This window comes from Microcebus murinus, chromosome 24, assembly GCF_040939455.1.
Source record: "Microcebus murinus isolate Inina chromosome 24, M.murinus_Inina_mat1.0, whole genome shotgun sequence".
Lineage (NCBI taxonomy): Eukaryota > Metazoa > Chordata > Mammalia > Primates > Cheirogaleidae > Microcebus > Microcebus murinus.
In genome coordinates, this window is record NC_134127.1 from 22333208 (window position 1) to 22355298 (window position 22091).

General features: G+C 52.0%; 1 protein-coding gene across 2 annotated transcripts in view; it reads left to right on the top strand.

Annotated features, from left to right (window-relative positions):
• Nucleotides 1–22091, top strand: part of DPYSL2 (dihydropyrimidinase like 2) — a 100046-nt gene that overhangs the window by 25720 nt on the left and 52235 nt on the right. Inside the window, exons 1-3 of one of the 2 annotated variants that reach the window (XM_012775350.2) lie at nt 6468–7277; nt 10664–10752; nt 12506–12690. In XM_012775350.2, coding sequence (XP_012630804.1) covers nt 7239–7277; nt 10664–10752; nt 12506–12690 — 313 coding nt within the window. In that variant the 5' untranslated portion in view covers nt 6468–7238. Of the gene's footprint in view, nt 1–6467; nt 7278–10663; nt 10753–12505; nt 12691–22091 lie in introns of those variants that run through there. The other variant, XM_012775349.2, reaches the window with a different exon arrangement.

Consider the following 22091-nt stretch of genomic DNA (forward strand, 5'->3'; position numbering starts at 1 on the left):
TGTGCACAACACCTTGTGCCATAAAGAGGGGACTGTGTGTGAGCAGCTCGTGAACACCTCCCGATTCCCCTTAGTCTCCCGAGAGACTAAGGCACACAAGACCAGTAATAAACTCTCACCACTTGAAAATAAATAGGATAGGGGCAGTGAGAAAAGGGGAAAAAAGACCAATTTGATCAAGAGAAAATTCAGAATTCGTTATAGCTTTACAATATCCAAATGGACTACTTCCAAGAATGTATAGACTAAGCTAATAAATTGCCCCAAAGAGGCCTCTAGGGAACCTGAAGGAACAGATGGCCAAGAGCTGCGCAGTGTTTTTAGATAAGCAAGCAGATCTCAGTGCTTTGATCATGGCTGGTTCTTTTAAGAGACTAAGACTCCAGAAATATTATTTACACTTGCCCGGTATGTAGTTAAACCCTTTCCCTGGCCCTTTTCAGAACAGACACAGATTCTGAGTCAAGGAAGCCCAGTTGGTGGGGATCTGCTTGTTTCCTGGGTGTGGTGAGCGTGAGCCTGACGTGTGGGCTTGGAAAGAGGAGGCCAGCCACTGTCACCACTGCTGGACCTCCAGGTGGGGCGAAGCTTCACGAACGTTAGGTTCGATGCTTCTGAGAGACAGGTCCCCATGGGAAAGGCATCTGCATGCCCCGCCTTGGATGATTAGAACATAGGCCCCTGGACCTTATCCACTGAGATGGATTCTGGCCATCTGGTCTTTTAAAAACCTGGGTGTGTCGTGATTAGAGGTGGCAGGTGCATGTCAGGGAGGCAGCGGGTGGAAAGTGAGGCCCCAGTCACCTAGGCTGAAGAACAGCAGGAGGAGCCCTGTGTCGTGTCCTTGGGACTCCTGTTTACTGAGTGTGGTGAGGTCCTTGCCACATGGGGTGGACAGCAAGGTGGCTTAGGGGCTTTGCAGCTGAGAGGTAGAGACAGATTAAGAATATCCAGGTAAACACATGCACAAAAACACTTCCAAGTTGTGATCATTGCTATTAAGGAGAGATGCTGAGATAGAGAGGAGTAGTGAACATGTGGGCAGGCTTCAGACACGGTGGCCAGGGACCACCCGTGGGACAACAGGGAGCAGCAGCAGCAGAGGGCCACTTCCAAGAACCCTTGGTGTGAGGGGGCTAGGGCTGGAAGGGAAGGGAGGAGTGAGATCGAATGCAGCCGACTCTACGTTTTCTTTATGCAACCACTTGCCCTGTTGCCTGAAATTCTACTAACCAGGGTCTTCCCCTTTTGGCCGAGGCATAGCACAGTAAGCGTTTATCACTCATTTAAACCCTGGTGTTCGTCTGTCATGGTTCCTGTGAGAGAAGGGCCAGGGCCACTGAGTGAAGCTGAGTTCCACCCGGTGATTTGGAAAGAAGATGGAGAATTGATTCTGGGACAAGGGGCGTGTCTAGGGGATGAGGACCCGGGACAGTGAAAGGGGTGGAGGAAGAGGCAGCAGGTTACCTGTGCCCGCCTCTTGCACACGGCAGGTCCTACTTTCCACTAAACTGGTGCTTCATCATGGTAGGAACTGGGGCCTGGGCTTTGGGGTCAGGCAGACTGGATCGGAATCCTGCTCTTGCTCGTGTGAAGGTGGGACTGGAACAGCAGGTTTCTTTTGCTCAACTCTCCTCAAAATAAGGATCTGAAGACTTAACTAGTAGGATTTGGGGGAAGATTAAAGATGAATTTAGAGTACTCAGCACTGTGCCTCGATTACAGTAGGTGCTCAATAAATGTTAACTCCCTCCTCACCAAATACATAATATTTTAGACAATTGTACTGTTACTGGGAGGCAGACAAGTAGATTGATAGAGGTATTTATCACTCCGTCACAAAACGTTCCCACTGGGTCACTAGCAGGTCACCTGGGGAGTGGGACAGCGTCAGGCAGGGAGTGGGACCCTCTTCCTAGCCCATGTTTTCCTCACTTCGTCCTCTGTAAGGAGAGGGTGTGGGGGCCAGGATCTGGAGCTGAGTGCCCAGAGCCAGACTGATTACAACAGCATTACCGGCCCTTTCCTCTGGAGATTCCGTTCAGGAGGACTGAGCTGGGTTCCCAATGATCCTGAGGACCAGCAAGTCTGGGAACCCTGGAATCTGATCTTTGAGGCCCCTTCTAGCCCTGCTGCTCCATAGCCAGCACGCAGGGACCACGTGCACACCCCTCATTCGCCACCAGAGGGCAGGCCTGAGGCGCAGCGGCCAGAGCAGACGCCCTGTGCTCCAGCTGGGCAAAGGCCCCAGGGGAAATCTGCAATTACGAAGAAAATGGGGTGCAAGGGGGCTCTTGCGGGGGTCCCTTGGGAGGCGTGTGCGCTAACTGGAGAGCAGAGGAGAAAACCCAATTCCACTAGATTCTGAGAAGTGCGCGCTTTCCTCGGTGCCCTGATGTCTGCTGGGATTCGGACAGAGGCCTCCTGTCTTTGCGCAGTGAGGGTGTCTTCAGGACCCTTTGAGAGCCCAGCAGGGGCGGCCGCAGTCCATCCCGTTCTAGCCCAGGCAGCGCCTGGCTCAGAGGGCCGGTCGGTGCCGACGCGGTAGGCCGCCCCTGCTGAAGCGTGCACCCCCCTGGGAAGGCACTGGGCAGGTCCCGGTCCGGCGGCCCTGGCCATCCGCTCTGCAGTCTCTGCCCTTCAGGGTCACACACACACAAAGAAGACGATCTCGTGGCCTGGGTCCATCTGCGGCCAAGAAGAAGGCATCACTTCCAGCTCAAGCGTCCTAGTCAATGCCCTTCATTTTTGGCAGAGGAGGATTCCGGCGCCTTCTCCCCACTGCCGCATTCATTGTCCCCTTCTCCGCAGGCTGCGCTGGAGGCCGCAGCCCTTGGCGACAGACTGCTGCAGTGTGCGCCCAGCTTCGGGCTCGCTCCTCCTTGGCATCCCTGAGCTCCGTTCTTCCTGTCAGCAGTTTCTCTTTCTTGGAGTTTCCCTGCTGGTGACATTCTGAGCATTACACATCCCCAGGGGCCCCACAGAAGCAGAAATGGTTACTCCCGCCTCCCAAAGGGGGAAGATGAAACCAAGAGCAGTGCGGGGCTGCGCAGTGGTTGGGGAACTGAAAGCCGACCAGGCGCCCCATGGCAGCGACGCCTCGCCTCCCCACCCCCAGTTCCCTCCCGGCAGGTTGTGCGATGCCAGCACGCTGAAGATCCTGCCTGGGTGTCACCACTCGTCTGTCCATCCCCTCGTCCAGTCCTTCCTGAGTCCCCACATCTGTCCTGCCCTCTGTGAGGACAAGGGATGAGTTAAGACTATGGAAGGAGCTTTTGTTTTCTATGAGCTCAGATTTTGAATGGAAGGAAAATGATACTTAGGAAACGGATACAATGGGAAAAAGAGTTGGGAAAAAAAATTAAGGTGTAGGTGAATATTGTACAGGATATGTGATCTAATGGTGTAATAAACATGTACAAAGAATAATAGGGCAGAGAAAAGAAGAATTTTCGAAATGGTACCAAGAAAAAATTACTAGAGATGCGGTGTATGATTCTGGGTGTTTTTTGTAGGATTGGATGCTCGGTCTTCGTGTCATGCCAGGCTTGGTGGTACATGGCAGTTTTGGTAGGGTAGCCTACAATCTAGGGAGCTACAGCCCACGAAGAATAACAAGCTGCTGTATAACACGGTTCTCTGCAGTTTCAGGGGCTTGGAGAAGGGGAGCTGGCTGCCCAGAAGGAAGACCCAGCAAAGCTATGGGGGCTAGGAGAGAGGCCTGAGTCAGGGATTTTTTGACATCAGAACTCACCACGGTGGCACTGTGCAAGAATCTTTTGTTCTCGTGATAGCAAGGACAGCACTTATTTATGCACCAAATGTTGAGGGCATATGCCGGGGCCCAGGCAGTTTGCTGGTTGCTGGAAGAAAAGACATGATCTGATTAGAAGAAATAGGCAAAGCATTACAGTGTGACAGGGCATGTGCTGGAATAGAGGCGAATACGGGAAGGAGTGCTCAAGGCTTTGCCGGGCAGGGTTGGCGGAAGCTTCATGGAGGTGACATTGAAGCCCAGTCTTAGAGGGAAGGGGTTACAGAGAGCTGCCTTGGGCAAGGCACACAGTTTCATGGGGCAGTGAGAGGTTTGCTCTGTTCCTGTGGGTATGTGTATGTGTGTGTGCGTGCCTGCAGGCACTTGCTGAGCATGGGGACAGGGTGGGGTGTCCAGGGATGGCAGATGAAGCTGCAGAAGAGGCTGCGGTCAGACTCTGATACAGCACCCGGCTAGAACTCACTCCTGCTCACACATCTGCTTGGGCCACCGGGAATGCCTGGGACGTTACCATGTCACGCAAGGACTGTATCTATCACATCTTGCTCTTTCCTGGTGCTGGGAGAGGAGTGTGGGAAGGCAGGGGTTTCGGAAGGGGTCATGAACGTGGGATGAGCCATCTAACAATGCTTTTTCATGTTGGACACACGTTTAATTTTTAAAAATTCAGAAAAGTCACCCCTGAGAAAAAGTTCAAATATTAGGTTCATGAATAATGATTTGTAACTTTACAGGACATTTTCATTGAGAGTTTTTCTAAAGCAAGTGTAAAAAATATAGTTCATGTTTTTTGAACAAGTTAATCAGTGCAGAGTGGATGGAAGATACTCCTCCACCCCCTTTTTACTTTTCTGAATTGTATTTAGTGGTAAATACAGTAAGAAATGCAGATTGCAGACAGTCCTTTTCTTTGGTCAATTAAAACTATCTTCTATGTGCCAAATACTCTCTTAGGCTCTAGTCAGAACAGACAAATCAATTTAAACCTTACATCTTTGGATATTTATGAGTGGAAATATCAATTATCAGGAGCTAAGAACATCCTATCACTGACTATAGAATTAAGACCAAGGCAAATGAAACTGACACAAAAGCTCTTGCAAGCTTTTATTACAAAAGAAACTATTCCATGGCAAACTGGTAAATAACCCGATATATTTAAATCCATTAAGATCAAGCAATTTAGGAGCAGGAAAATATAACAAGAATGCAAACAATATAATTAGAGGTTATTTTGTTTTAAATTAATTTGAGTCTCACTATGTACTTGCTTGCCAAGCGGTATTTTTCTTATTATCTAATAGGACACTCCCTTCCCCCAGGGGCTGGAACCTACTGTTGGCTTTCACAGGTAGGAAGGCAAATTTTATGCTGTCTCAGACTTGCGATTTTAACCATTGCTGGCTGACACCAATAGTTGCTGACATCAACTCACTTTGCTTCTGGCAGAGCAGATAGTTGGAGGGGGAAGTGCTTCTGCTTCCTTTTCAAGATGCACAGCTACCTCGAATGAATTAACCGGTGGCGGTGGCGAAGCCTACTGCATACCCCACAATCCCTTTCTGGGACTTTAGATTTTACAGGAATAGGAGGGAAAGGGTCAGTTTGACATGTTCTTTGAGTCTTGAAAGACAGACAACCTCCCCGAGTGGCCAGGGTGGTCAGGTGCAGAAAGATCCTGGAACTCAGGCCCACAATAGCCTACAGATTTATTCTGTATTTATCTGGTTAATCTTTGCTGAGCAGCTGTGAACCAATTAAATATTCATTTTTTTTGTTTTTTTACGTCTGTCCCATGGCTTAGATTATGAACTGTCTGACCTTAAGCAGAGAAGCCCAAAAGCCATGGGCCAGTCCAGATGTTCGTCATTGCACCTGCTTGGGCTACCTCCAAAGGGGTCCCCCACAACCCCAGGTAGATTCCCCAGGATCAACTGGACCAGATTTTTTTCTCCCGCAGCGATTCTGCAGTTAGAGCATCACAAGGTGGCTTGGACAGGCAGGGCGAAGGACTCCCAGGTCTGTTGGATTGCTAGGACTACGAAGAGGCCTTGAGTGCCTTTTTAAATGGCTAGACTGGGGGACTCAGGAATCTCGCGTTGTTTTCAACTCTGATTCAGGAGGTTTTCTCCTTGACTCAGTTTCCCTTTCCTTTGGAATATATAATCTCTCCTTTTCTCTCATTCCTCTTCTTCCCAGCTCACGTGCTCGCTGTCGCCCACTGACACCCTCAATCCCTAGGGCTCCCTGGGCGCTGTAACGCCAGCAACTTTCCCGCAGCGGATCTGCGGGCACCAGCGAGATGCGCCCCCGCCCGCCCCGCGGTGGGCCCGACTGTTCCAGAGCGCGAACGCGGCCCCAGATCAGGCCGTTATTTTTGTGCCCCCGCCCCCAAGTTCCCAGTGGTCTGAAGGCACAAAAGGACGTCTCAGGGAGGGGTTTCCCATACCGGCAGCCCCCCCCATGCCGCCCTTCCCCAACAGCGGGCCTTCGGGCCTTCATTTCCCGCAGCCGCGCGACGGCGCCCGCGCCCTCCCGCCCCGTCTCGGCGGCCGGTCTCGGGCCGGGCGTGGCGGGCGCCGCCGTTCGCATTCCCCGGCGGCCGGCGGGGCGGGGCGGGGCCGCGCGGCGGGGCGGGGCGGGGAAGGGCCCGGCGCCTCCCGGGCCGCGCGGCTCGGGCCGGCGGAGCAGTCGCGCGCTCGCCGCCAGCGCGGCCATTGGCTCGGCGCAGTCACCCCACGCGGGGCTGCGGCGCGGCCTGCGCGGATTGGCGCGCGCGCGGGCGGGCGCGTGCCGCACCGCAGCCCCGCCGCCTCGGCGTGCCGCCCCCTCCCCGCGTCCGCAGCGACCACCCCTCCATTGTCCCCGCGGGGCGGATGCTGCGTCTGGGGCCCCCGCCAGCCGCAGCCCCCGCCGCCCGGGCTGGAAGAAAGCGCGCGAAAGGCGCGCGCCCCGCGCGGGCGCACGCGGCGACCGCCGCCCTCGGCCGCTGCCGCAGCGTTTCGCGCGCTCGCGCCGCGCCCCTGGCCGCCTGCGCTCATTTGCATATCCCGCGGCCGCGGCCAATCCGGGCCCGTCTCTCTCGCAGCGGATGGCTTCTGCCTGAGAGGAAAGGGAGTGGCCGGCGGCGCATGCGCCACGGTGGCCGCCTTGAACCGAGGCTTTTATTGCTGTAGTTTATTTCCACCCCCTTCCCTCCTGTTCTTTCTCTCTGTCTCTCTCTCTCTCTTTCTTTTTTTTTCCGCCCTAGCTGGGGCTGTGTTGGAGGAGAGGAAGGAAGAGAGACAGAGGATTGCATTTGTCCCTTACGTTCCTGAAATCTGCCGCCAGCAAGACCAGCTAAGCGGTTGCACATTTTTCAATTCTGCAAAAAAAAAAAAAAAAAATTACCACGTCCCCTTTCCTGGCAATTTTTGCTTTGAAGCTGCCCTCTTGAAATTAATATTTTTTTCCCGGGAGAGAGATGTCTTATCAGGGGAAGAAAAACATTCCACGCATCACGGTGAGTTTGGTACTTGGGGACTCCGCGGCGGGCCAGCGACCTTTTGTGGCACAGAATTTTCTTAAAAGGAGAGGGAGGGAGGGGAACCCAACTTTTTAAATTTTTTCTTCTGTCGCTAACGGTGGTGATGGGGTGGCGGGGTCGCAGTGAGGAAGGATCGTGAGCCGCATCCTTTGCCAGACACCGAAGCAGGGCGTGCGTGCGCGGAGGTGGCCGTGGGTAGCGCGCCGGGTCCGCCGTGTCCTTCCATTGTCGCCGCGAGATGCTGCGGCGCTGCCCGCGGGCGCGAGCAAATGGAAGCCAGACTGAACATGCACGCTTGGAGCTCGGATATTGTTCTCCGGGCTGCGAGCTGCGCGGCTGGTCTCCTCCAGCCGGGGAGGTGGGGATGGATCCTCCCCGCGTCTCCCGCCCCCACCATAAGGGGCTTTCTGGAGCCTTCTCCGGGGCTCCACAGAAAAAGGAGCGGGTTCCAGCCCGGAGGCGTGATGACAGCAGAGGGATGCCCAAAGGGGCAGGCTGTACCGGAACGATGGGGAAACGGGCTGGGAAAACAGGGGCGCGCAGAGGAGGCAGGAGGGGGGCCCGGGCGGGGCTTTTTATTGACCGGGGGCCGTTTTTTGGTGTCCCTCTCGGTGTCCTCGCCCTCGGGCTTGGGGCTGGGGCCCTGGCAGGGCTCTGGGCTCGCTTTCTCGTCCCCTCTGTCCCCGCCGCCGCCAGGGAGGCGTCCGCGCCCGCGCCCGCGCATACAAAGCGCTGGCGGGTGGGCGCGGGGACCGCGCAAGCCGCGCCGGGGAGGTAATGGCGCTGCGCGACGCGCGAGCAGATGGCCCGGCCCGGCCAGACAATGGTCGCAGCGGCCCGAGGGTCGGCGCGGTTCCGGGGCCTGGGCTTGTTGGTTTGGAAATCACGGGGGGCGACATCTGTGCCGCGAATTCGCGGTGCCTCGGGGATGAACGTCGCTGCTCGCGCCCACCCTCCTCCCAGTCTTTTCCTGGATAATCTCGCCCGTCCTCGTCTCTGCATCCCCGGCGAGATCCTGGGCCGGGAGGGACGCGGGGAAATTCATTGTTATGTAATGATGGGCTATCCAGTTGCTGCCGGCAGGCTGATTCCCGGGTGCGGCCGGGGGCTGAGGCAGAGATTGAAAGAACCTCTCAAACAGCAAAGATGTGTTTTTAGGGCTGGGTTGGAGGGCGGGCTTTCGCTGGAGTCTTCCCTTTAGCCACAGGCACCCCGGCTCCCCCCTGCCCCCCGCACGAGGGCACACCCGCAGGAGGAAGGTGCGGGAGCTAATGCGCAGGGGAGGGGGCGTGTGCTCGGAGGATCTCCAGCCTGAGCGGGTGGTTCTGCAGCGAGAGTGGGCAATCGGCTTGTTCTCGAAGGCAAAACACGCAAGATCAAGGGCTGGGCACGAGGGGGGGGGCAACCTTAGGTGTTCCCCGCGCTGGAGGAAGGAGTGGGGGAGGGCGCAGATTTGCTGCACGCCTCAAATAATTGGCCGTCTTCGTGAATGAACAAGGCAGTTTCATTTTGACAGTGTGGGGAAGAAAAAAAAATTTTAAAAGCAAACAATCAACAAGAGCAATTTTTAAAAGAGCGCCCCCTCTATCCTTTTTAAGAAAATCTGGCTGCATAGGACCTATAGGATGGTGTCTCTCCCTCCACCAGCTTGGCCAGCCTCTTATGTAAGAGCCTTCTGGAAGGGTCTAGCCTGAAGGCGACTATGATGTTTCGATTTTTCTCCTGGCATGATGTTGGCTGGGGAGATTGGAGGGGATGGCTGGGCCAGGGACTGCAAGGACTGACAGGGCAGGTGGTGAAGGGCACAGCTTCTTGCCTCGCCTCCCAGGCGACATTTATCCTGTAAGAAGCCCAGAGATCCGGAAGAAGAGGGAGGATCATTGTAGAGAGAGGAAGGTGCACTGAGTCCAGTGACGTGACAGGGTGGCTTAAGCTTTCTGAGCCTCAGTTTCCTTATGTGTCATGGGACTAGAATCTGGCCCCACCCACTTCACAGATTCGTTTTGAGGCTCCGGTGGCGTGATAGGTACGGCAGGATTTTGTAAAGGTCTTTACGTTTACATCATACAGGTGCAGGAATTATTGTTGATTATTCCCATGTGGCTTTCCAAAGTCTACATCAGCATGAAGGACCCTGCCGTGTACACATTGAAATGATCTTATTGCCTTTCAGTAGGTTAGAGAAACAATAAATACTTTCTAAACCCAGGTGTGTGTGCATTTATGTGTAAAAGTGTCTTTTTTTTCCCTTCTCTGTCCATTAGCCTATATATTTTTAAAAGATTTTTGGTGACTTCTTTTTCCTGGTAGCTGCTAAATATAAGTAGCATTTACTGAGAATATTGTTTTGTAACTGAATTTTAAGTTGTTAATATGAATGCCATTCTTTGCAGTGTGTTGCATATCAAAATGGCACTGTATGGTTCAGCTTGTGAGGTTTAAACCCAGTCTGGAATAATACAGGTGCATACTTACTGAACATACAGTTTTAACATTGCATTCCATCAGCAGCATTTGGAATACTGATGAGTCATAATGTAGCATTTCTGTTACATTCTTGGCCCTTATGTAGTGCCTGCCCTGTATTTTTTTTTTTTGCATGAATATCACCAATTAAAATATAAGTGCATCAACAATCTACAGTGGTGTTAGGTTTTAGAATGTGCCATCTCATATAATTTATCATAAAATGTTACCTCTTCCTTAACAACTTAAAGTGGTGTTATTTTTGTGGTCTTTTTTTCTCCCTTTTTGCAACATTTGCTGTGATTTACCTCACAGACTAATGCCAATGTAAAAGACATACTGAACTGAAACCTTGTTACAGTTGAACCAAGTATATTTGTGTAGTGTATCCTATGACAACAGACTTTTGGTCAATTTTCTTTGACACAAACCTTGCCAAGATATGGCTTTCCTATATGTGGGTGTATTTTTTTTCCCTTAGATGAGGTTTAGCCAAAAGCCATATGAGAAGTATTAGCTATTATTTTCTTTATAGGAAATGTTTTCACTGTTCATCAATGGGAGTTTTTTTTTTTTTTTGCTTTCAGGTCTAAGGTGTAATTGAAAGAGATGTCCCTTTATCTAGGAAAAGCTTTAAGCTTTGCCAATATGTTCCGACTCCTCAAGTGGTGAATAGGTTGCTACATAGTGGTGTACCTTTGTCACAAACCTTTCCAAAATTGGCTCGTTTTGAACATCATGTTTGAGGGCGCCGAATCCTAACCACTAGACCACCAGGGAGTGACGTGAACATCACGTTTGAATAGCGAACATGTGTCCTTTGCTTTTTTATCTTAGTAACTTGTGTTTCTCATGGGTCAGCTATGCATTGTGACCTTCCTACCTCTTTGTTTCAGAGTGATCGTCTTCTGATCAAAGGAGGTAAAATTGTCAATGATGACCAGTCCTTCTATGCGGACATATACATGGAAGATGGGTTGATCAAGTAAGTGTAACTCTTGATATAGAAACATTTGTACACCTGCCGGTAACTCAGTATCAAGCTTTAATGACATCATAGAGTGACCAGCTTAATATCTGTTTTAAACCCATTTTGTGTGGTGGAAATTAGTGAATTTGAAAGCTCAGATTTAGGCAATTCAAAGCAACAATTATGTGCATACCCATTTCATTGTGTATTATGTAATTTACTATTTTTAACTGAGGTGACACAGTATCTTCTTGTTGCCAGCTCAACTACTTGGTTTGTGATTATGTGGAATATATTAAAGATTTCCTAGAATGTAGTTGTTCGGGGTGGATTGCCCAATCAATGGACGCAGAGATGGAATACAGCCTCTTCTATTAGGATAGCACATCTGCTTTCTTCATCAAGAACCCAAGTTGGAGAGGCCAAAGAAGGATACCAAGTTAATTACCAAGTAACACAGACAAATTACTGCCTAAGCCTGGGGGAATTTTAGGCTTCATTCTTTAAGTGGCAACTACCACACATGAGACTGCCCTTGTGTTTATTGTGTGTTATGTTACAAAGCACAAACAACAGAGCAGTTACTGACTTCGGGTGTTTCGGGACCCTAGAGGGTTAAATGAGCTGAGTACATACCAATATCCTCGTGCCCTGCCTGCTGGGATGGCTCACAGGGCCCTGGAGAAATAGCACATCTGTTTAAAGACAAACACTGCAACAAATGACATCTTTTAAATAAGCAGCATTCATCAAGTGCTAGCAGCAGCTAACCAGTCCCGAGGAGTGGAAAACTGGGGTGGATAGGACTATTGCCTGGAAGCTCACGCCCTGATTTATGAACCGAAAATAGGTCTGAACATTTCCACATTTAATGTTTTCTCCATGTGTGTTTTGCTGCGACAGTCTCAGCTCTGGGCTCAACTGCCATGACTTTCATGTTCCATTTTCCCCCAATTATAAGGCAGCACGATCCGGTCTAGCAGAGAGACACTGGCCTAGAAATGTCACTCATAGGCCTGTATGCTATGTTTAGTCATCACTCATTTGTTCTAGAACTTTATCAACTCCTCCTTGATTAGTATTCTTTTTTAAAAAATTGGTAAAAATAAATAGTAAAAATATCTTTTTGATTAGAAATGAATCATGTCTCCTAACATATCGACTATTCATTTTTCTGCCCATATTATCTAATTTGCTGAGCAAATGCTTCCAAATTTTTGAATCATTGCAATCATAGTGTTCCTTTTTTTTTTTTTGGCTTTGTTTCGTTCTACCCCCACCCTTCTATCCTTATCTTCCTTCTGAGTGAAAAAGGATACAGTGAAAAATGTTTGTTTTCTTTTTTTTTTTTTTAGATAATGTTGCAATTGTAAGTGAAAAATGTTTGGAAAGTACAGCCAGGTCTGGAGAAAAATTGCTATAGGATAATTAGCTCCACTGTATATGTTGTAAAGAAAGTTTAGTGACATTTTATATAAATATCTTGGGGCATGGTTATCATTTGATTTTAGGAGTTTCTTGGTAACCAAATCTCTTTGAATGGGGCCTCCGATGCCTTATTTAAATTTTGCTTTCTGGTATACCCTGCCGTACCTCTTAGTTGAGGTAGGGAGTGGGTAGTGCCTCTGTTGCGAGTCATAACAGTAATCCGAAAAGCCCATGGCTCAGGGTATGGAAGAATGGCTTATAGATTAGTGAAAGTAGCTGTCAGATCCCATTTGATTCCACGTTTCATTTACAACCCTTATCGCCAACCCCGTTCACTTAGACAAATAGGCGAGAACCTGATCGTGCCAGGAGGGGTGAAGACCATCGAAGCCCATTCCCGGATGGTGATCCCCGGGGGAATTGACGTCCATACGCGTTTCCAGATGCCCGACCAGGGGATGACGTCTGCCGATGACTTCTTCCAAGGAACCAAGGCAGCCCTGGCTGGAGGAACTACCATGATCAGTAAGAGGCTCTTGTGTCACCTTTGTGATGCTCAGGAACTGTGGTCGTTTGAAAATAAGTCTGTGTTGTTTGGTTCTCTCCTTCCAAAAGTTGCTAAACCGAGCAGCACTTTGATCTACCAAATAAGGGGCTGAGGATATGTCAGCCACTTCTCTTATTTCATATGCTCAGTCTCTGTCCAATTTCAAGTTCTCCAGCTGAACTGGGGAATTGGGTTCTAGGAAATTTGGGTAGGATAAAAGGAATGGCTTCTTGCATTCTCTAATTGAGGGTTTTCCTTGGCCCCCAAATGTGATTGTGTTGTGAAAACACAGCATTTGGAGCCATCTTCAAGGCTATTAGTTTTGAGCCTTTGCTCATAAGTATTTGATTTTGATTTTTTAAAAAATCCCCAAGGGTGTTTCTTTTCAGAATGAAATGTCGAAACCTCTCTCTGTCCCATGGATATGAAAATCCAAGGGGAGGAAGGATATTTCTAGCCTGGGTTGGAGGTAAATGGAATTGGGCAGCCCTGCCTGGAGAGGGACCCACAGATAGTCTGTCCTTTAGATGTGACAGTTCCGGCACCCACAGCTGGCTTTCCCAGGTGCCCCTTAAATATTGCACTGAGGGCTTTGTGCTTTTTGTTCAGCTGCATCCAAACCGTCTTCACTGTACACAGCACACGTGCTAAGAGTTTGCGTGTGGACCATCCGGTTCCAGTGTGCCTAAGAATTGTCCTGACAAATGTCATTTTGTTTTTGAGGAGGTGGACGAGCTGCACAGTGGCCCATCCGATATATATTTTAAAATATAGATTGTATCCAAGAGTGAAAGTCAACACAGAGTCTGTCGTATACGAAAAGCTAACAAGTTTGGTTGAGAAGAGGGTCTGAGTAGAAGGAACTCGGCTATTTCTGTTTTAGAAAAACCTATCTTGCTGGTTATTTTTCAGAGTGATTTTTTTTTTTTAAACCTGTGGCTTTGGGGTCTTTCCAGAAGATTCTTTGTTTTCTTTTTATCTTGCCTGAGCTAGAGGAATGCTGCCCTGCCTTCCCCAGGCCCCCCTGCCCCCAGTCAGAGTTCCCCTCATTGTAAGTCACCCACTCACCCTCTGGGCCCTCTGTGTTCTGGTCTTCAGTGTCTGAAGCATCAGGGGCCTCCAAGCATGAGCCTTGCGACTTCGGTCCTGCTGCCCAGGTTGACTTCTGGCCTGGTAGGTGCCATTCCCAAGACAGCCTTTCGTGCACACCCTGGGACCCGGCTAGTGCACCAGCCTGCCCCTCTGTCAGCTGTTCAGGACTCGCTGGCACCTGCGGGCATTTCTGCCCCTCCTCAGAGCAGGCTGTGGAGTGACAACTCCTGGGCTTTGGGAGCACGGGCTTGGTGTCAGCCGGGAAGGCCAAGTCAGGGTGACAGTCTGCTTCAGTGCAGAGTTCCTGTTGGAGGTCCTGTGGGTGCCTGCATTGGTCACAGAGGGTCAATAAGCCACACAGAAATATTTCCTGAGTGAGTGGTGAGCCATGTCCATCACTGCAGGAGGAAATGCCCCCAACAAGGAGTCAGGAGTTCTGGTCTGACACCAGCTTGCTGTGTGACCTTGGGCAGGTCACCTCACTTCTCTGTGCTTTAGCTGTGCATCCACACCATGAAGGGTTTGCATTAGATGACCCCGGAAGTCCTTCCCAGCTCCCACATTCAGTCATTCACTGAGCTCACAGATTTTGCTTCTGATCAAACGCACTTTGCTCAGCAGATGCAGAAAGGCCGTTTTCTCTCTGATTTACTTGAAAGATCCTGCCGGTGTGTTTTCTGCACTTTTGTGCCCCCAAATGTGCCTCTTCACTCCTCACACCTGCCCCATGTTTTGGCCCTTCCATCTGCTTTTTAACCCCTCCCTGCCTTCCCTTCCCCCTGCCACGGGCACAGCCTTCTTGCGGCCACCCTGGGTTTCGCAGTGGCTGTGGCCTTCTCCCCATTCACCCAGGTGGGTTCCTTCTGTGTGGCAGTGAGGGACAGCTTTATGAGCCCCACACCCGGCCCGGGAGCCCAGAATAGTCAGCAGATGGCCTCGAGGGCAGGTGGTCAGGAAAGGGGAGGGAAGACACAGCCCACCTGCCCTGTGTACTCGGACAGAGTGCAGTGGCCCCTTCCTGTGCGCTCCGTGATGCAGTAGGGTTGAAGAGTAGGGTGGGGGTGTCTAACGAGCAAACCTCAAAGGATAAAAGTAATCAGAGGTGGCCATGTGTGGTCACTTGTCACACCCAAACTCCATTGCTTTTGTAGCATGAGAAAAATACTAACTACTCTTGCAAATCACCAGCCATGGTTACTGCCCTCGTAGAATTTCTGCCAGCCTGCCTTTCCCTCCAGGGGTGAACAGTAATGACACTGATGAGGAAATCAGGAGTTCTGTGTCTTTTTTCTGCTTGCTGGTCGTGCATTCTGCATTGCTTCGAATAAGCAAGTAACTGGGGCTTGCTTCGCAGAGCAGGCCTTGCAAAGAAAGAGACAGCACTTGGTGCAACTTTGTTGGTGGCTGCCACCTGCCCTCCAATGAGACTGTAGCTTCTTTGATGCATGTTGAGTCCAGAAAGAAATGCTGAGGGCGCTTTGAACAGATTCGAGTGACCACCACTGCTGTTTGCTATCACAAGCAATTGAGGTGAATGGCACAAAGACGCCCGTCCCCTCCTCCGTCCTGGCCTTCTGGCTTGCTCCAGGCTGTGTCCCCTGTGCTCACGGGTGACTCTTCACCCGCCTCCTTGCTGGCTGTGTGTTCCCAGGTCACAGGCTCTGGAGGCTCCCTTTCTGTCCGTGATGGCACTGCCCGCAGAGGAAAGATGTTCTCAGTTTAAAAAAGGAGATGGCACGTCAGCAGCAGAAAATAATATTATTGCCATGAAACAGAGGCTGGTATTGAGAATCGCACAATGAGAGCTTTGTGAGGGGCTCTGCGGGGCAGGAGGAATGCCCTCTGCCCTTTCTGCCAGCGGTGGGTGGGCAGAGACTCCAGACGTACCCTGCAGGCGGCATCCAGCCCGGCCTCGGGGTTACGGGGATGGCGGGCTTGCTGCCTGGGGAAGACACTGCGGACTTTGCAGAGGCTTTGTGGCCATCAGAGGCGTTAGGACCCCAGAGTCTCCAGGAAGCAGGTGGGAACTGTTACCTCCATTTACAGAGGGGAAGGCTGAGCCCAGAGGGACAGGCACTGCTTGCCAACCCTTGCCCTGAGCGTCGGTGCAAGTGGCAGGTGTGGAACACACACCTGCAGCTGCGGCCCCACGACCTCCCAGCTGCACCACCTTTGCTTTTAGCCTCAATTATCTCATCTGCAAAATGGGGACGGTTGTTACAAAGATGGACTGTGGCGGCATCGGAACAGCAACTGGCCGGTAGTGAGCACTCAGGTGTGGTGGTCACTCATTCCATCCTGCACTGGGTACCGTGACCTCCCATCTCACTTGAGTACACTCTTTGGAGCTCTGCTTTCCTAGCAGAGCCAGAGAAAGAGGCTCTAGCTGCCCGGGGGCCGGGCCTGAGCATCCCCCAAGAGAAGGGGTTCTCCTGGCGCTGCCGGTGGCGGCATGCCTCGGTGTCCCTGGGGGGTGCATCTTAAAACATTCCACTTCCTGGAGCCCCACCCAACCTATCAAAGTGGGAGATATGCTGGCGGGGCCTGTGAATCTGCATTTTAATCGGAGAGTGCTGGGAACTGTTTGACAGTGCAGGTCTCAGGGGTCCGTGCTGGATCTGCACACTCTGGACCTCCAGGGATATTGGGAGCCGCTGCTGTGCACGTCCTTTCTGCTCACCCGAGCTCTAGCTTTCCCTAGAGGGTGTGGCTCCCCCCCCCCGCCCCCCACAGCACACCCCCGGGGGCTTCCTGGTGCAGCAGAGACCGGGATTGGAGCAGCAGAAGGGGTCCCTGCAGGGCTGCAAGGGGTCTTCCCTCCCCAACTCTAGACCTGTCCCTTCTCTGGCTGCGGCTCTATCCACCTGTCCCCACGCAGACTCCTTCTCTGCTCCCCTATCCCTGCCGCCTTCCCAGCACCAGGGCTCGAGAGGCTGCCCTTGTGTCATGCTGGCTGGAGCCCACAGAGCCATCCTGGCGTCTTCCCGTGATCGTGCCGCCTCCAGTTGCTTTTGTGCCAGGTTATCTCTTGCGCCTGTTTCTTTACCCCGCCGATTCAGACCTTTGTCAGCTCTTACTGGATTTGTGCCCAGCCCTCTGAGGAGTCTCAGTGCCCCAGTCTCTGTCGCCGGGCTCTTTCTCCGGCACAGCTTTGATGGCGCCATCTCCTCTGAAGCCTGCAGCGGCTCCCTCTTGCTCAGAGAAGTCAGCCCGGGTGTCAGAGCCCTCCATGACAGGCCCAGTCCTGCCAGACTCGCACTGTCACCCTGTCTTCACTTCTCTGCCTCCAGAAGTATTGCTGCTCTTAGCAGCCCAGCCCGGGCACCCCCTGCTTCTCAGAGCTGCTCCCCGGGCCCTTCCCTGGCACCTTGGCAAACAACGGGTGTTTATCCCATGGCCCTTGTGGCATTGTGGCCCTGGGGCAGCGTCTGCCTCCCAGGAGACCCCCGTTAATGCCCGCCTGAGGGCGAATGAATGAGCGGATGAATACACACCAACATGATTTGGTTTCCTGCTGTGTCCGAGTGATGCCAGAGGATGGAGCGTCGTGGGGAGGGAAGAAGGGTTTCTGTGTCCAACCCCAGCAGGAGTAGCTGCCTCCTCGATGGAGCCCCCCTTTCTGCAGCCCCGGCACCCCCAGTCACTGTGGTCCGCTGTGGCAGTCGCGGGGAGGATGGCAGGAGGGGCACGCCCAGAGCCCCAGCGTGGCCTGTGGTTGTGGATGGTTCTGGACAGGGACAGCTCCCTCTGTCCAGGCTGTTCTTCACAGGGAGGTGGGGACAGCAGCTCTCACATTGGTCCTCTTGGGAGAGAGCTTGTCTCCCAGTGCAGAGGGTCATGCCTTGGAGAAGTCACGTGGCCTTGAGCGCCGTGGCAGACTCAGCTGTCATCCTGAAACCTCTTGGGCTTGTCCCAGCTCTTCCCAGCGAGCCTCCCCCGTGGAGGCGAGGTGGCTCCCTGAGTGACGTGGCTCAGGAGTGTCGCTGTGGTACATCCACTGCTTGTCATTTTTCCATCCATGTGGCATTTGGGTTTGCTCGCTGCTTGTGACGGGCACACATGTGTGAACATACACTGTAATGTGAACGTGTCTGTAATTGATACTTTGATTATTCCCTTTGCAGCATTCATTTGACTAGGGTTAGAAAGTGTTTACAAAAACGCCCGACCACATCAGACCGACGTTTCAAAGTCCAGGACCAAAGTTGTCGCCACAAAATCTGCCCATGGCCTGGCGATTAGAAGCCACGTTATCCAGGCTGTCCCTGGGCTGTCCGTGTGGCTGGTCCCTGCGCTCCTCCCTTCGCCGCCCCAGGCCCCACGTGGGTGAGGCCACACGTTCTCCTGAGGACACGGCGCCTTCTGCAAGCAGACGCCACGGGCCCGCGGGCGTCGTTGTGCAGATCTTGGCCTTGATCGGCTGGACTGGAAGACTCCGTCCGCTCCCTGGGATGGTTTGGGCTGATCACCCAGTGCCTGGTGCCGAGCAGAGCGGAGCAGAGAGTAAGACCATGAAGCATCCTGAGAACAGGCACAGCCCTTCCCGAAGGTCCTGCGTGCACCTTGCCAAACGCTTCTCATTAAAGGGTCGCTGGGTCGGGCTTGGACAGCCCGCTGGGTGGACCGGTGGGGATTAGGGTCTGCTGGGCCCTTCCAGAAGCAGGGGCATTCCCGGAAAGGTTTCTAGACCATATTCCATAGACATTATGGCAGTCATTGAAGTCCCCCAGGGTTTCCTGCCCGGCCCCCGGCTCTGAGAGCTGGCAGTTAGGGCTTTGGAAACCAGCCCGGCTCATCCAGGGCATGGGCCTTCATCTCTCGAGGTGTCTTCATCCTCCCCAATCCCAGTTCCATCCTCCCAGTCCCATCTTCATCCTTCCTGATCCCAGTTCCATCCTCCCAGTCCCATCTTCATCCTCTCCAATCCCAGTTCCGACTCTGCCTGTGTGTCGCGCCAAGAGCTTGGGGATTCCCGGCACTCAGCTTCTCCCAGAGCCTGTCCTCTGACTCGCCCCGGAGCAGGTTGTTCAGACCCTTGGGACCTTCCTGTCGCTCCCGTTGGCCAGAATGACAGCAGAGGCAGGTGGAGGAGGACGTGGGGATGCCGGGCTCCAGCGGGCTCTTCCTAACCCTTGGACGTGCGGGACAGGCATTCGGTGGCCAGGTCTCGGGCTGCCTTGCTGCTGGACGAGAGATTCCGTGCCACACACACGGGCGAGGAGCAGAGATGGCGGCCTCTGCATCTGTGCGTGGCCCGGCATGCGCGGAGGGCCGTGCCGGCTGCCTGATAAGCCGCCTGTGATCCTTCTCTTACGGCTTTAGCATTGCTGTCCTCATGCGAAATGGAACGTGAGACCTCGTCCATCTGATGGAGGGGACTGAGGAAGCGGAGCTGCTCTGGGTAGGATGGGGGGGGTGGGCCCTTCCTCTCCATCTTCCGCCTCCTGCCAGCCACTCCGCCCCCTGGAGAGCCCCAGGGCCCTGGGTGGAAACCCCCATCCCAGCACTGCCTCCCGACTGCCACCTCCCCGCCCACGTGTGGCAAAGCCGCTGCGTGGAGCTGTGGGGAAAGGGCGTTCAGTAAGCAGGGGCATACCCACTTCCCATCACTTAAGAAAACTCCTAACCGCACTGTGCGTACTCAGTGGTTTCGTTTAATATCCCTTCCTCTGTTCAAGACAGGAGCTAGGCTAGGATACCCATTCCACGCTCCCTGCCTAGCTTCGGGTGGGATTGCGTTGCTTTTCCTATGAGAGCCCATGATAGGTGAGCATTCTGCCCTTCTTTAAAAAAATGAATGGCACAGAGAGTTTTAAAGGGGAAACCAACTCTCCTAAGAAGTGGCTGGCCAGGGGATTTGTGTTTTCTAATTTACCATCTGTGGCGCCGGCCCTAAATCATTCCCTTTTTTTTCTTTTTCCCTTTTCCTCCTTTTCCTCTCAGAGCAGACCTTTCTGTTTCTTCTCAAGCAACGATCACTTAATTCTTTGGGTTTTGGGGGCTCAGCCTCCGTCTTGCCGCTGCCGTTGGGTGAAGCCGCTTACTCGAATTCCTTGCATTTAGTCTAAACTGCAACGGGTAATGATACAGGGGGATTACAGTGAGTGGGAATTAGAGTTCTTTCTGGTTAGCCCAGTTGGGAGGTAGCTTTCTTTGAATGTGACTAAATGTTCCCCAAATGACAGAGGGGATGCGGCTGGGGGTTGGGTCTCGGTGGCCGAGGCTGCTGTCCAGGAAAGGGGGTTTCGCAACGAGCCGAGCCGGAGCAGTGGTTGCGAAGCTCCACTGCACGTTAGAACCCCCTGGGGAGTTTTAAACAAAATACAGAGACCAGAACTGCTGGCTTCATTGTTCCAGGTGGGCTTGGCTTTGGTGGTTTTGAAAGCTTTCGGGTGATAGTGGGGTTAAGATCCGTGGGTCTTTAAGTGCCTGATTCCAGCAGCCTCACTTCTGTTGCAACTGTGCGAACGTCTGCTAAGGTTTTCCAAATGCTAGAGATGCCTTCTGCCCTCTGTTCCCTGCTCTCTCCTGTCCTTTTGGCGAAGGGACATACCCTGTTGTGACTTGGGCTGAGCGGATTCTACAGCTAGGGTTCCTCTAGACGCTTATGAAACAGGGCAGAGTTGAGCTAATTGTCACCAAAAAGAGCCTCCTCCTTCAGATGTTGTCCCTGGTGTCCTGGGCGGTTTTGCTTGGCTAATTCCCTGGTAGGGCGCTAGTCAGAACTTGGGGTGAGCGGTCACGAGCAGGGTCGGGGCTGGGTGGTGGGATGGGGGTGCCACAGGCAGAGTAGAGCTGGAACGTGGACCACTGTCCGCGGCACCGGGGGACCACCTGCTGTGCTGGCTTCCCCGAGAAAACCCTGCAGTCTCTGGGCTGAATCAGTAGTGTTTATGACCTAATCTCCCTCTAATGACAGATCAGGACTGGAATCCTTCCCTGTGGGGAGTCTGTGGGGAAGAAATCAAAAAAGCCCAGTAATAACATAGAATCATGGACTCTTTCAGCAACCGCTCAGATCTCCTGTCCCCAGCCCCTCTCCCGAAGCTGGGTGCCATTTATTGGACCACACTTCAGAGGATGAGATTGTAAGTAGCCCAGCAGGACAGGGATGGGAGAACGCCAAGAATCAGATCTAAGTTTAAATTCCCTTTCTAGCATTTTCTGTTTGAGTACTAGAGCAATCATCCTAATCTATTTCTAGGCAGCAATTTCTGCATCTATAAAATGGAGACAATAGATTCTTATTTCTTAGGGCTATGTAAAGAGTAAGTGAGATTTTTTTGTGTCGTACTATTAAAAAATGATCATTGTGACACTTTTGGTGCATGTGTGAATAGATCTGTGTCTCTCAGCTGTCTAATCTATCCATCTAATCTATTATCTATCTGCCTAAACTATCTCAGTCCGTTTGAGCTGTTACAACAAAGTACCGTAAGCTGAGTGGCTTATTCATAAACAACAGAAATTTGTTGCTCACAGTTCTGGAAGTTGGGAAGTCCAGGATCCAGGTGCCACCAGATCCGGTGTCTGGTGAGAGCTGCTTCCTGGTTCACAGATGGTGCCTTGTCACTGTGTCCTCACATGGTGGAAGCAGGGAGGGGGCTCCCTCTGGTCTCTTTTATGAGGACACTAATCCCATTCACGAGGGCTCCATCCTCATGGCCTGATCACCTCCTAAAGGCCCCACCTCCTGAGACCATCACCCTTGGGGGTTAGGATTTCAACATTTAAATTTTGGAGAGGGTACAGACAATTAGACCATAGCTCACTTACTCTGTCTACCTATCGATTGATCAATCAATCAATCAGTCATTTCCTGGGATAGGACAATTGTCTAGCCAGGTACCCTCTGAGAGCTTATGAAACAATCATTTATCTATCAAGTCTGTCTACCTGTCAGTCAATCAATCAATCAACCTATTTGTCTATTATTTATCTCATCTATTGATCCATCAATTGTCCCTTCATCTCTATGCAGGTTGCAATTGCAGGTCGTCTGATTCCCGATGGGCTATCTTACCTCACTGTCACTCGATGAGATTAGGAAGAGGGTTCAAGGCTTGTTTCATTCCCGTGTAAAGGAACTTGTGTTTTGAACACAGCAGGCAAGATCTTCCGGATAAGAAGTCCTCTGATAGGACTATAGAGGGCTTACAGTCTTTATAAGAGGGCTTAAACAAAAAAATAAAAGTTTCAATTTTCACTTTTTTTTTTTTCCCACTCTCCAGATAATCTCTGGGAAATTTAGGGTCTACATTTTCCTGACGATACATCTGGCCCTGCA